We start from the raw sequence: 13,849 nt of genomic DNA, 5'->3' as shown, positions 1-13,849 counted from the left end.
AATGCAATTTAGCATTGACATTGTATATCTATAGTATTGACATATTATCATATGTATGTTGACATTAAACTGCTACGATAAAAATATGAAAATTTAAAAAAAAAAATTAAATTTTGACATCGGAACATATATGCAAGTGAGATTTCATTAGAATCCTTATAAAATTATCTTTAATTTGACATGTATTGTGTGAAAAAATAATTTAAATTGAGATAGTTATAATCATTTAAAGTTTTGAGATATTTTTTAAAAGTTGGTTATAACTACATTAATATCCTTTATTGATATTTTTTCTACATTGTATTGATGCTTATGGAGCAATGATCTTATACATTTATTTAATAATCCAATGCATATCATTTAGTTTTAGTTAACAATTTAGGAGTGAGTTAGCAATATAACACACCCAAGTATGTATGTATGTGTAATAGTGTTGTGATCAATTGCTAACTAATTAGGCGTATCAAATTAAGATCAATTCTTATCCCATTAGATTAGGAGATCTAATGATTGAAATAGTGTCAATTGGATTAAAACCTACATACTTAATATTAAAATACTATCAATCATCTTTTACAATCTACCTACTTAATATTAAAATACTATCAATATTAAATTGATATAAAATATTTAATATACAACTAAAAAATATAATTAGGACAATGAATCTCCATACAAATATAAAATGATGAACTTAAAAAAACAAAAAAAACACACCTATAAACATTAGAACAATACAATAATAGTAGTTCAGAAAAAATTTATTTGTAAACAATCTTAATTTTACAATAACAAGACTAGCAAAATAAAGAAAATATAAATAATGAAACACAAACTCCAATCTCCCGTTGTCTCCTCTTGTCTTATTTTCTTCATTTATCTCTAAATTAATGATTTATGCATATGATCGAAAACAAATGTGATAGTTAATGATCTTCATCTTTTTTGCTTCCTTTCGTCAATTCGTTGACTTTAGGTGTTTTCTCTGCATGAAATCCTAAAGCTATAGCTTCAAACTATTATTGATAATCAACCGCTTAAGAAAGCTAACAAAAAAATAAAACAAACTAACATTAAGAAAAAAATTAAATATGAACCAACATAATTGATACAAAATGATCTCATTTAAATGTACTATTATTATTGGTAAAGGCAATGAGGAAATGAATTACTCCTAGAAGCTAGCAAATGAAACATATTTATAGATAAAAAGCATAAAGAAGTTATCATAAATGGATGATATTATAGCAAATAATATTGGAGGTTCTTACATTAATAAGTAATGATTTGTTAAATTATAGATACCCTATTAAATATTAATGACAGTTACTAAGTAGTAAAAGTTAATAAGAAATTAATTACACAACGCATAATTATTGGTTCCACCCATGATTATTGGCAAGCATGATTATTTGTTCCACCATTAAAATAAAAATTAAAGAAAATGAATTAATTGGAAAGAAACTCCTCTTGCTATTGACAGAGTTGTATTATTCCATTACCCATATGACTTCAATTCAGTTTGCCGTTTCTTTTTTAAATTATGGCTAATGACATATTGTTCAAAAGAGAGTGCCTAAATGACTTAGTGGATATTAATGCATAGTTATACCAATTTAATGGCATTTACATTCTTCACTCAAATACGTAAATTATAAACATATAACTTATAAATATTTACAATGTGCCCACAATTCTTAAATATTCAAAATATTGTCCAAAACTTTAGTGATCTAGGGAAACCACTACTTAAATGCATAACTAGAGAGCACAATTTTAGTTCACTATTAGAGCGATTTAGTTCACTATAAGAGTGATTTAGTTTACTATAGGAAAGAGAGAACCAAAATGCCTTTACACTGAACTAAATCCTTCACGAAATAAATACTTCACTATAATGGTGCTTTGGTTCACTCCTTCCTGTAGTGAACTAAATCACTCTTATAGTGAACTAAATTGCTCATATAGTGGACTAGATCATTTTGATTGAATGGCTGAAATTTGTTCACTAGTTATACACTTAATATTAGTTATACTTTGATCATCTCCCGGCTTTTATATATGTATAGATAGATAGGATAGGAGTATATAAATTGATATACTAAACTTAACCCATATTCTCGGCTCCTCATCCCATGTTTGATGAGTCAAACTTTCCCTGTAATTTCTGTCCATAATCTGTTGGATATTTTAGTGTAATTGGATTAAATTGATTTATCAACGTGATCATAATGAGACATCAAATAAGTTGGAAGTGCAGAGTGTACACTTATTTGAATTCGTTATGACTAGACGGGGGTTCGGGGGCAGCGCCCCCGAGTAGCGGGGTCCAAGGGGCAGAGCCCCTGGCTAGGGTCGAGCTGTGATTCTTGGAATAAAGATCACACATGGAGAACAAGGAATTTCCATTTCTCAATCACACTATATTGAGAAGGTGTTGGAAAAATTCAATTTCAAAGATTGTTCTCCAGTTAAGACTCCTTTTGATCCTAGTGCAAAACTCGTGCCTAATAAAGGAGTTGCTGTGAATCAGCTTGAGTATTCAAAGGCTATTGGATCACTCATGTATGTCATGATTAGTACTAGACCCGATATAGCCTTTGCAGTTGGAAAATTGAGTCGATATACTCACAATCCAAGTTTAATCCATTGGCAAGCAATGAATCGAGTATTTAAATACTTAAAAAGAACCATGGATTATAATTTGTCTTATTCTGGATTCCCTTCTGTTCTTCAAGGTTATTCGGATGCAAGTTGGATTACCAATATGGAAGATCATTCTTCCACAAGTGGTTGGGTATTCCTTCTTGGAGGTGGCGCTATATGTTGGGCATTAAAGAAACAAACTTGTATCACAAATTCAACAATGGAATCAGAGTTTGTGGCATTAGCAGCAACCGGTAAAGAGGCTGAATGGATAAGGAATTTAATTTATGAAATTCCATTGTGGCCTAAACCGATATCACCTATATCTATCAGATGCGATAGCGCAGCTACCTAGGCTAAGGCATATAGTCAAGTGTATAATGGAAAGTCAAGACACTTAGGTGTTAGACATAGCATGATTCGTGAACTTATTACGGATGGTGTGATATCTGTGGAGTTTGTGAGAACTCACAACAATTTAGCCGATCATTTGACCAAAGGGTTAAGTAGAGATCCTGTGCACAAGTCGGCTATAGGGATGGGATTAAAGTCTACTACAAATCTCTGATATTAAGATACCCAATTCCCATTTAGTATGACACTAGATGTTGAATTCAATGAGGAAGGCTTAATATTTTGAGATTGGAACACATTGAAGAATCATCCCAAGGTATGTGTTCAAACCTACAAGTTAAGGAGGTTGAATGTATATATTCTTAATAGTTCTTTTGAAAAATTGAATATGTAGGTGCAAGAATAAAGGAACTACCTATATAAGCATGAAGGTTAGCCGCTTCAAGAAGCTAGGACTTGGCTTCGACATGTTTATGAAGGATAAGGACATAGGCTAGTAAATATAGTGTCAAGATAGAACAAATTTGTATGTAAACTTTTGTGTACATTATCTTCGTGTATTCAAAGTGAGTTCCCATGGTCCAATCCTTAGAGACATCATGGGTATTCGAATGTATGGAATGTATAATGTACTAAGGTGAAATTCAATCGTTACGATATTTCATTTATACAAAAGTTTGAATTTTGAGATGACTTGTTTTAGTTAATCAAGGATTGCACTAAAATAGGGGAGGATTGTTGGATATTTTAGTGTAATTGGATTAACTTGATTGATCAATGTGATCATAATGAGACATCAAATAATTGTGATCATAATGAGACATCAAATAATTTGGAAGTGCGAAGTGTACACTTATTTGGATTCGTTATGACTAGACGGGGGTTCGGGGGCAGCGCCCCCGAGTAGCGGGGTCCAAGGGGCAGAGCCCCTAATTTGCAATTTTAGAAACCCTTTGAAAATCGGTTAAATTCGGTTACCCAAAACGAAGAGACGCAAAGTTTCGTTTTAACCTCTTCTTATTGATCAATTTCAGTTCAAAGGAGATATACAGAATCAACGTACGAATATCTTCAAAACCTGAATTGTATCCGATCAAATATTGGTAGAACCGCCAAATTAATTTGATCTGAAAGTATTTCACGCCTTTCAAGATATCCAAATTGTTCACGTTTTTGTTTAAACTCCCTAACATAATCTTTGTTAATTTGTCGAGAAACCATGCACGTCAGTTAATGCAGAAGTTTATGGAGCCAATTTATTTGCATCAAAGTTTACTTTCATATTTGAAATATACTCTAATTCCCGATTGGGCAATACATTTTCAATAATATAAATACCATTCAACACTATACAATAGAGAAAAACATAAACGCAGACTTAAAATCCATAAATTAACGATAAACTTTTCCGAGTCTGTAAATTGAAACAAGTGTTAAGAGTTTGATTTGTCATAGTAACATATTACGAAGTGAACCAAAAATTAATTGAGAAATAGATTCACGCAAGCTTATACTAGTTTTGTTTTTGTTATATGTGAAACTCAAGCACCAAATGAAATAAACGCGAACAAGAAATGAAAGCGTGATACCAGTATTCTAAGTTGATACGATCCTATATCATAGGATATTCCAATTATTTAGTTTCCTATTTATTCACCATATCTTTCTCATTTATATTTAGATATTTGTTTCTTATTTAATAAGTTAGGGTCCTATTCCAATTATTTAGTTTCCTATTTATTCACCATATATTTCCCATTTATATTTAGATATTTGTTTCTTATTTAATAAGTTAGGGTAGTAGTATTCTAGTATTATAAATATGAGAGATTATATCAATCAATCAATCAATGAAATATTTTCCCTAAATTTGACTTGTGCAACAAGCATATTATCGTTTCCTATTGCTGCTCATCGGAGAACGTCCGAGAACCGGCAAATCGTGAGCTTTCCTTCGAGCACGTCGAAGGTTTGGTCACAGCAACTCGCGCGAAGATTGCCATCCGGTCACGTTACGGAGGACGTCCGTAACAACTGGTGCTTTCATCCCGTGCTCATCCTCCGTCTTCGTTCATCCATATCCCCCAAACAAATCACCAATATAAAAAAAAGGTCAGCCGCATCACCACCATCTCTACCACACCCACGCTTCAGTCCGTCGACATGTCATACGACTACGCCGGCTACCGCCGTCGTCAATACAACTTTCCTCAGGCCACACAGCCATTCAGTCCCTACCAGTCGGTCCAACCTTGTCGTGTAACCTGTTGGGACCCTCCGAGCAGCCGGGTGGAAGTACTCCGTCCGCCGTCGTGGCCTGATCCAGAATCACCCTACGTCACACACCACTTGGATCCCCCCGATCCGTCGCGTCGCTTGTCGGCGATGACCCGCCGCGGGGATGGTCAACCGGGGCTGTCCCTGCGCGATAATTCGGAAGGCAGCAATCCGCCGCGCGCCTTCCTGGGATCGAGCGAGATTTTCTCCGCTGGGCTGGAGAAGATCATGGCCCGATTTGACAAATTAGAGTCCAGGCTGGAATCACGATGTGAAGAAATCGATAGCCGTGTGAAAAATTGGCATGCGTCAAAAGCAGCGTATGGACGACAACCCTATGCGGATTTCGATTCGGGAGCGCCTAGGCGTCGTCCAACTGGCTGGGATTCGCCCTTCCAAACTTCCAGTCACCTTGTTGGAGAAACTCGTGCTTCTCCGCTGTCGGAACCACCGCTATACCGGGAGTCGCCGTACACCGACTTGGATTCTTCATACGAGCAGCCGAGGCAAAACACGACTTGACTTTAAGGCACCCACCTTATTCGTCGGACGTGCCCCCACGAAACCCCCATGTCGAGTATCACCAACGGCGGCACGAATACAAACCCTCGCGGTCTATACCACCGCCGCTGCCACCAGGTCACCGCCGCTCGGCAACGCCACTGCCTGTTGTGGCTGCAACGCCACCGCCGAGGCAATCAGATCACCCGCCACAACAGTCAAGTCCGACATCATCCTTAGAGCTGTCTCCCTACGTCTCACTAGGGGCTTACCGCCTTTGCAACCACTGCCCGTGACATCTCCCTTATTGACCGTTAATCCACATCCACAAGTTGTTATCCTGAGCTCGATGAAAGAGGATGAGGAAGAATTGTTAGACAATTTGCCCTCTCCACCAGCCGTGATCTCTCCATCGTGCAACCCCATTTTTAGTAGAACGAAAGAGTCTTTGTTGGAAGATGGTATTGCAAGAGAAAGGACAACCGTAGAGGAAGAGAAGTCAACTTCAATGATGAAGGAAACAAATCTACACAGTGGTGTTGAGAATGGATTGATGGAGGAAGTTGTGAATCGCCTTCACCAAGTAACGTATCCATCCGTCGTGGTCTATGCACTTACAAGTGCTGAAGGATAAAAAATTTTTAGGAAGGTGGCATGTGTTATTTTTGATGAAGTGCATCACGTGAGGAACAGAGAGAAAGATGTTGTGTGGCAAGAAAGTGTTGTTAAAGTCGGATGGAAAGAAAATTCAAAGGGACCGAAAGGATTAGTTGTGGGTAAAGGTGGTGCAGTTAGTGATATATTTAAGATGATCACATTGATCCCTTTGTGTGCATTCGATCCTGGTATATGTGTCACTTGTAGCAAACGGAATTGTGAATTTCTTGCTACGCAATTGGCAGAAATGGATCTATGTGATGAGAATGAGAAACTGCACATTGACAATGTTTTCGGGAATGCTATGAATATGCTGTCAGATAATGATAAGGAGCTACCACTCGAAGGATTTATCAAGTGCTTGTTTTCCACAGAAACCTGTAGCCTCGGGCTAAACATGCTAGCAAAACCGGTTGTCTTCACTAAGGAGGAGACGTTCGCCTATTTGGCTTGTGTTTGATCCAGGAGGAGTTGCCTAGCCGAAGCTTCTGCTTTCAACTCTCCTTTTTGCTTCGTGGTTCCCACCTTGAGGACAAGGTGAATTTTAACCGTGGGGGAGTTGATACGAGTATTCTAAGTTGATACGATCCTATATCATAGGATATTCCAATTATTTAGTTTCCTATTTATTCACCATATCTTTCCCATTTATATTTAGATATTTGTTTCTTATTCAATAAGTTAGGGTAGTAGTATTCTAGTATTATAAATAGGAGAGATTATATCAATGAATCAATGAAATATTTTCCATAAATTTGACTTATGCAACAGGCATATTATCGTTTCCTATTGCTGCTCATCGGAGAACGTTTGAGAACCGGCAAATCGTGAGCTTTCCTTTGAGCACGTCGAAGGTTTGGTCACAGCAACTCGCGCGAAGATTGCCATCCGGTCACGTTACGGAGGACGTCCGTAACAAAGCGATAGCAAGATAACACCAGATATACGTGGTTCGGTCAAGATCGGCCTACATCCACGGGAGAACTCGAGCGTATTGTATTGAAATGGAAATGAGAGTTACAAGCGATCAATCAACGACCAACTACAACATGAACATACTCTCTACACATAGATCTCTAAGAAACTTGACTTCGGATCTACTGACCGTGAGAGCAACGAGATAACGCAAGATCAGAGATGAAACTTCCCGATCACACAGATCACCGATCAATCTTCTTCTCCGATTGAAAAAACCCTCGCTCAACTCAAAGATGTGTTTTCTCTCTTTTCTTTAGTGTTGATGATTCATTCATTAACCTCACGCAGCTAGTGTGAAGTGAGCTTATATACTCCACTTCTAACTGAATGATCCTTGGGTAGGATCCCATGCATGCGCGCCTTCACGTACACCCTCACCACTAACTACTTCACACGCGATGACTTGATGTTGTGAGACACACAAAGCTAACATTATACTCTCCGTCCCATAAAAATAATCTTCTTTTTTTCATTTTGATCCTTCCCACAAAAATAACCCATTTCTATTTTTGGCGAGCCTTTTCCTCTCATAAGGTGGACTTCATTCTCTACTAATAATACATCCGCCATACTTTACCTATTTTGTATTAAAACTCTTATCGTCTCCCAAAGTTTCTATTTTTATATAACGGAGGAGTATTTAGAAGTTCTAATTGTTTCTTACAATCAACTCTGAAGTTGGAGCCCTCATTTTTAAAAAGGAATATTGGCCCTCGAAATTTAAAAAAAAATTATTTTTTATCTCACAAATTTTTAACTTGGTAAATATATTACACGAACTTTATCCGTAGTTGTTATTTTCTACCGGATACATGACATGAATGTTGAGTTCGTGTACATCTATAATAACGAAATCGTGAATCCTGAATCACGACCCTAAATCACGAACTCAACTCAGCATCCATGTCATTTTAATGTAGTCAGAATCCGCAGCGGTGGGAAATAACAACCACTGATAAAATTTGTGATTATTTGTCAAGTTAAAAATTCATAGAAAAAAAACAATTTTTTAAAAAAATTCCATGATATATTAAATAAATACTCTATATTTTATAGTACTGCTACCATAAATTTGTGTATAGTAAAATCCCTTACAATTAGGCAAGTGAAGATAACTACTCATCGTTATTCAACATTGGCAGTTAACTGCTACTCCTACACGCCCCCCAAATTTCAATTATCGCATTTTCCAAACTGCAGATTCTATTCTTCTTCGCTAATTTCTCAATTTCTAGTTTTCCAATCAAATCCATGGTAAAACTAGTCAAACAATCGCGATGAACTATTAGAATTTAGGGGTTAGGATCTCCAAATTACTGCTCGATCATCTCTGCAATTATGACGATTCTGCTGAAGAAGAGAGTTCACTTCCTGCTGTTTGTCATTGGCGTCATTGCTCTCAGCATCACTGGTAATCTATTTTCTTTACTTATTTCTGTGATTTTTGTTCCGTCGCCCCCTATTCTTTTGGTCTATTCTGTGATTTCGAGATTATATTTGTTTGAGGGATTTATTTCTACTGTTCGATTTGGTGGATACTTATGCTATAGTAGTTGCCTTCACGCTTTAATTGCTCAATTTGAGTGCTTATTGAAAGTTGTTGTCCACGCATTGTGGAAGTTACGCTCTTATTTAGGATTCCAAATTAGTGTTGATGCACTCTCTTTTGGGGTCACGAGTAAGGCAAGAGAGTTGATGTTTCTGGAGCTCATCGACCATTATAAATCTAGTCTAAGATTGCAAATTTTGAGCGCTTGCACTTTTTATGAACTAGTCTGAGATCTCTTTGATTAGAGAATTTTTGGAAAATAATTCTGCCATGTTTCATTTGATATTTACAGTGAAAATTGTTTCCCATGGTTTTAAACAAACGATCATGATTCTGGAATTCCATATACACCAAAATCTCAAACCAAACATCCTCTAAGTTTTGCTTGCCTGGAGATTTCATGAGATGCAACCATTTATCTCACTCATATCACATGGGACTCTATTTATTAACAGCAGTAGGCATGAGTAGTATTTTGAAGATTGAATCATATATGTTCTATCATTCCTTAGATTCAATCATTCAAGTAGCTTTGTATGTGTACAGTAGTATCAAAAAGCATATGTAATCTTTGGACAATCTAGTACTAGCTACTCCAGATTTAACAGCTGTAATATTTGAACGTTCCAGATAGCATAAGATCACTTTTGAGGATAAATCGGTGCTTCACATTCTTAAAGCTATTAATCTGTATTTATTGATATGCAGTTCATTAATAAAAAATTGTCCTTTAATACAAATTCTGTCATGCCAAATAAGATGGTAAGTTCCAAGCATGAATAGTTGGAAAAACTTCTTAAACTGCTGCAGCCGCAGTTTGTTTACTTACGTATTTCGTGTTTGTTATGTTACGCTAAGTCTATTCAACCAGAATTAATTGCTAAAGATGTGGCATAGGTTTCATAAAAAAATAATGCCTCAGACAATGAACTTCACTTCTGTTTCATAGACGCTAATTTGAGAAACTCATAAGTCATAACATCTTATTGAGAGCAAAAGTCAGCTACCAGTTAATACTCTCTAGCCACTTCAAGGTGTTCTGTCTAAATACCTTTGTAGGTCTCAGTTTTCAGGGACTTTGTTCCTATAGGTTGGCTTAAACTTTCGACTTTTCGTTTCCCTCAATATATCCCAGAAAGTTATGCATTGTCCTACAAATTAGATTTTTTCAAACCTTTGACTGTTGTTATGTATGCCGAGTTACAAGTTTCAGTCAGCAACTTCTTTGTTCAGTTTGTTTCTCCATCTCACTGCTAGCCACCAAGATTCTACACCAACTCCTTTGTGTCCTTTTGTATTTGCTTGAACATCAAAGCATATATTACCTGTTTTTTTAATCAGAAATTTGAATTTCTGTCATCTCCCTTTCATTCCACCTCCCCCCCCCCCGCTTCACTTTGCACTGTTTGGCTTCATGTTTTCCCGGTAGCCATATAATTCTTTTTTACCGATTTTTCTTCTTCTTAATTCCTGTTAAAGAGAATGATGTAATGATTTTATCCTTGGTTGTTTTGGTATATCCTCCATTGACCTACAGCATCCTGTTTGCCACTTATCAAGATTCCTCATACTTAATCGTTTCATGATCATTGATCTGGATTCATCGTCAAAACTTGGATCATGCTTGGCTTTATTTATTCATAACGCAATTATGAGCATGTGCATTTTAATAACCTATTGATAAGTTGATATACTGGTCTTACTATTGAGATATCTCTACATGTACACACACCTTTGCTATTGAGAATCTCTCTTCATCCATCTAAGATGCTATTAAGGTTCTCCCTCCTCCTTCCCCAATTTTCTAAACTTCTAGATTAAGGTTTGCTTATTTGTTAAATTGTAAAGTGTTTTAGAAAGATTAAGCAACTTAGAGTTCTTGCCTCTGTGTAAACATAGGTTAGCCTTTCTTGTCTGTTGCTCATGTTTCGTATCTCTGTAGACTTTTCATGTAACTTGCCTGAAATGATCATACATGGCTAGGCCTAGACATCCCAATAAACAGCAGCTCCTGTACTAGTATGATTGTCGCACATCTTGAGGTTCTATTGAGATCTGTACAAGTCATTCTATTGAGGTCCCAATAAACTTATCATATTTCGTATCTCTGTTGACTTATTATGCAACTTTCCTGAAATGATTACATGGCTAGACATCCCAATAAACAGCAGCTTCTGTACTAGTATGATGGTCACACAGCTTGTGATGCTTGGAAGCGTCTAAAGCATTGATTAAGATTAACGAAATACCAGAAAAGAATGCAAATAGAGTGAAATTCTGTTGATTCTCTCTTGAATACCGGATGAACAGAGAAAGGAAAGTAAACCTAGCTTTATATTAATCAAAATCCAACTTCAGAATACATTAAAAAATTTCCTATATATATAGACTAACCAAGCCCGTAAACTAAAGCAAAAGGGATAAATAAGTAAAAACCCTAACAACTAAAATAACAGTTAATTAAAATACTCGTAATCACTCTCTATTGCCTTGCATCAATGTGAGGATCAGATCTATCTTAATTATATGATTTATAAATTATATTTAAATTAATCCACTTTTCATATTGCAATCAAACTGATCATTACTTTCTTAAACTCATTTTGCTTCAGTGCATCTTTCTATATGAGTATATTACTATATCTTACTTTATAATCTCTTGTTACACAGCTGAAAAATGTAGGCAGTGGGTTGGTGAAGAAGCTGCATCAAAAAGTGGGCAGTTTACTTTCTTAAATTGTTTTGATGGAAGTTCTGGAACCGTAGCATGTGCAGTTAAAGAGGGTGTAAAACTTTATTTCTATAATATCCGGTCTCACCAAGTGGAAAATAGAAGGAATGAAGCAATTGAGGCTGCTCTGGCTGATGCAGTTACACAAGGCATGGCTGCAAAAGATGCGGCTAAAGTAGCCCAGAAAGAAGGAGCAAAGGCAGCAAAACTGGCAACAAGAAAAGCTAAGCGTATCATTGGCCCAATTATTTCTTCTGGGTGGGATTTTTTTGAAGCAGTGTACTATGGGGGTACAGTAACAGAGGGTTTCCTTCGAGGCACAGGTACCTTGTTTGGCACATATTATTTTGGTTTTATTGGAGAGGAAAGGTTTGGGAGGTTTGGTTACTTAGTTGGAAGTCATCTGGGCAGTTGGGTGGGTGGAAGGATTGGGCTGATGGTGTATGATGTGGTCAATGGAATTCATTACATGATGCAGTTCCAACAGGCAGATACCCAAGGTTATGAAGATTCTTCAAAAGATAAATTTTTTCAACCTGATGATGAAAAATCCATTGAGGCCGAAGATTCCTATATGCAAGGATCAACATTCGGTGGTGTCTCCGATGAGCCTAATAATATTGAGACTCCTGCTGATGAGCCCAGTAACGATGAGTCCCCTGTGGATGAGAACTTTGATTCAACATGGGGTTCTAGTTCCGAGGAGTACAGCAACTCTGAGACCTCTGAAGAGATGAGCTTTGATGCCCATGAAGAATTCTAATCAGGTCAAATGAAGTCATTTACTTGAATGCTTTATGAAATACAAATCATGAGATAGATGTTGTAAATTTATTATGGCAGCTTATTCTGTACCAGTACTTCCGTTCTTGTTTCTTTTAGTTTAGATTATGAAATTGTCTTATACGTAGTTAATTTTCCTTGAGGCTGTTTATGAACACATATTCATAAAAAACTAAAGAGTTTCAATAGTCTTTGAGCTCATCTTTGTCTGAATTGCCATCTGAAGATGATTAGAATAAAATTTTCTGATATTCTCTTCGTTCAAAGCGATGTGCATTGAAATCATAAAACTCCCAACATGCTCATGTTAATGAAACAAAAAAATTAGCTAAAGTATTTATTTATGTTTAGCATATAAGCAATTACTTAGTATTAAATCATCGGAAAATACTTGTGTAAATCTTAATCTGTAATCTTTTGATTTTATTCATCTATGTATATGTTATGATGTTCATGTGAGTTTGTTTTTAAACAAAAAACCAAACTTGTTAGGAAAATGAAAACCAAACTGAACCATGATTCTCACTTAAATTTGATTCAAATCCATCCATTGTTTTTCGATTTGGTCAGTTTGGTATTAGGTTATATCCAGGTTTTTTTTACAATTTCCCCTCCCTGTTTTCTTCTAGGCTTGATTTCAGTAAAGAATAAGAAAAAGCTAATATTCAAATTTTCAACACTTCTAACTCGGTGAGCAGCATCAAAATAATCAAACATAAAACTAATGTGTGTACATATATAATTATACTTGTAGGTTTGGGTTTTGCACTGTAAAAAACCGAAACCAACTGAACTTCAAGAACATTGAAAGAAATTCTGGTTAAAAGTTTCACTACAGTTTGCGCACTTTATGTGCGACAAACATAGATGAAGAGATGATCCATGACATTGAGCCACAAAATTGACATTATTCTAGGTTCGAATAGGAAATGAACTTGATTACAGTGTTGCTACTTCCAGATCAAATTCAGAGTTAAGATGATACATGTGAACTGGATTTCTATCCTGACAAGACTTCCATAGTTTCTTATTCTGAATTCTTATTTCATGTCACTTTGTTTCCTCTTCAAAAACTTGCTGTCCCTCCAAGCAGATTTTAGTTGGTTAACTTATGTTTGGTGCTGCCTCTAAATTAATGCTTCTTGCGAATGTTATAGTTGCATTGTTAATGGTCATATTTTGTCATGTAGCCGAAAACAGGCAGTGCCATTTAAGCATACTTTTGAAGATCACTTGACAGTCTGAATAGATGAAAAGGCCTTTTGTCTTTGTTATTTATGAGCTGTGCAATTTCTGTTACGAGAGGCAATGATGCGAGCATTTATTTTCCTGAATGAGATCAATTTTTGAAATAGGAAAGATGAATGAAAACG

The 13,849-nt window shown here is 36.1% G+C and overlaps 1 protein-coding gene across 1 annotated transcript; it reads left to right on the top strand.

Annotated features, from left to right (window-relative positions):
* The first annotated feature begins 8,513 nt into the window (after positions 1-8,513).
* LOC121756509 lies at positions 8,514-12,689 on the top strand. The gene is made up of 2 exons (XM_042152073.1): positions 8,514-8,824; positions 11,633-12,689. Exons 1-2 carry the CDS (start codon positions 8,752-8,754, stop codon positions 12,454-12,456), a joined length of 897 nt encoding a protein of 298 aa, XP_042008007.1. The 5' UTR covers positions 8,514-8,751; the 3' UTR covers positions 12,457-12,689.
* Positions 12,690-13,849: the final 1,160 nt, after the last annotated feature.

This window comes from Salvia splendens, chromosome 11 (assembly GCF_004379255.2).
Source record: "Salvia splendens isolate huo1 chromosome 11, SspV2, whole genome shotgun sequence".
Classification (NCBI taxonomy): Eukaryota; Viridiplantae; Streptophyta; class Magnoliopsida; order Lamiales; family Lamiaceae; genus Salvia; species Salvia splendens.
The sequence above is the reverse complement of the archived record's forward strand: the minus strand, read 5'-3'. Positions and strand labels throughout refer to the sequence as shown.

What these genes read in the sequence shown, in the direction of transcription:
- LOC121756509 (XM_042152073.1), top strand. Translation starts at nt 8,752, where the DNA reads ATGACGATTCTGCTGAAGAAGAGAGTTCACTTCCTGCTGTTTGTCATT. An exon ending in CATTGCTCTCAGCATCACTG is followed by an intron (nt 8,825 to 11,632) that starts GTAATCTATTTT and finishes CTTGTTACACAG; the next exon opens with CTGAAAAATGTAGGCAGTGG.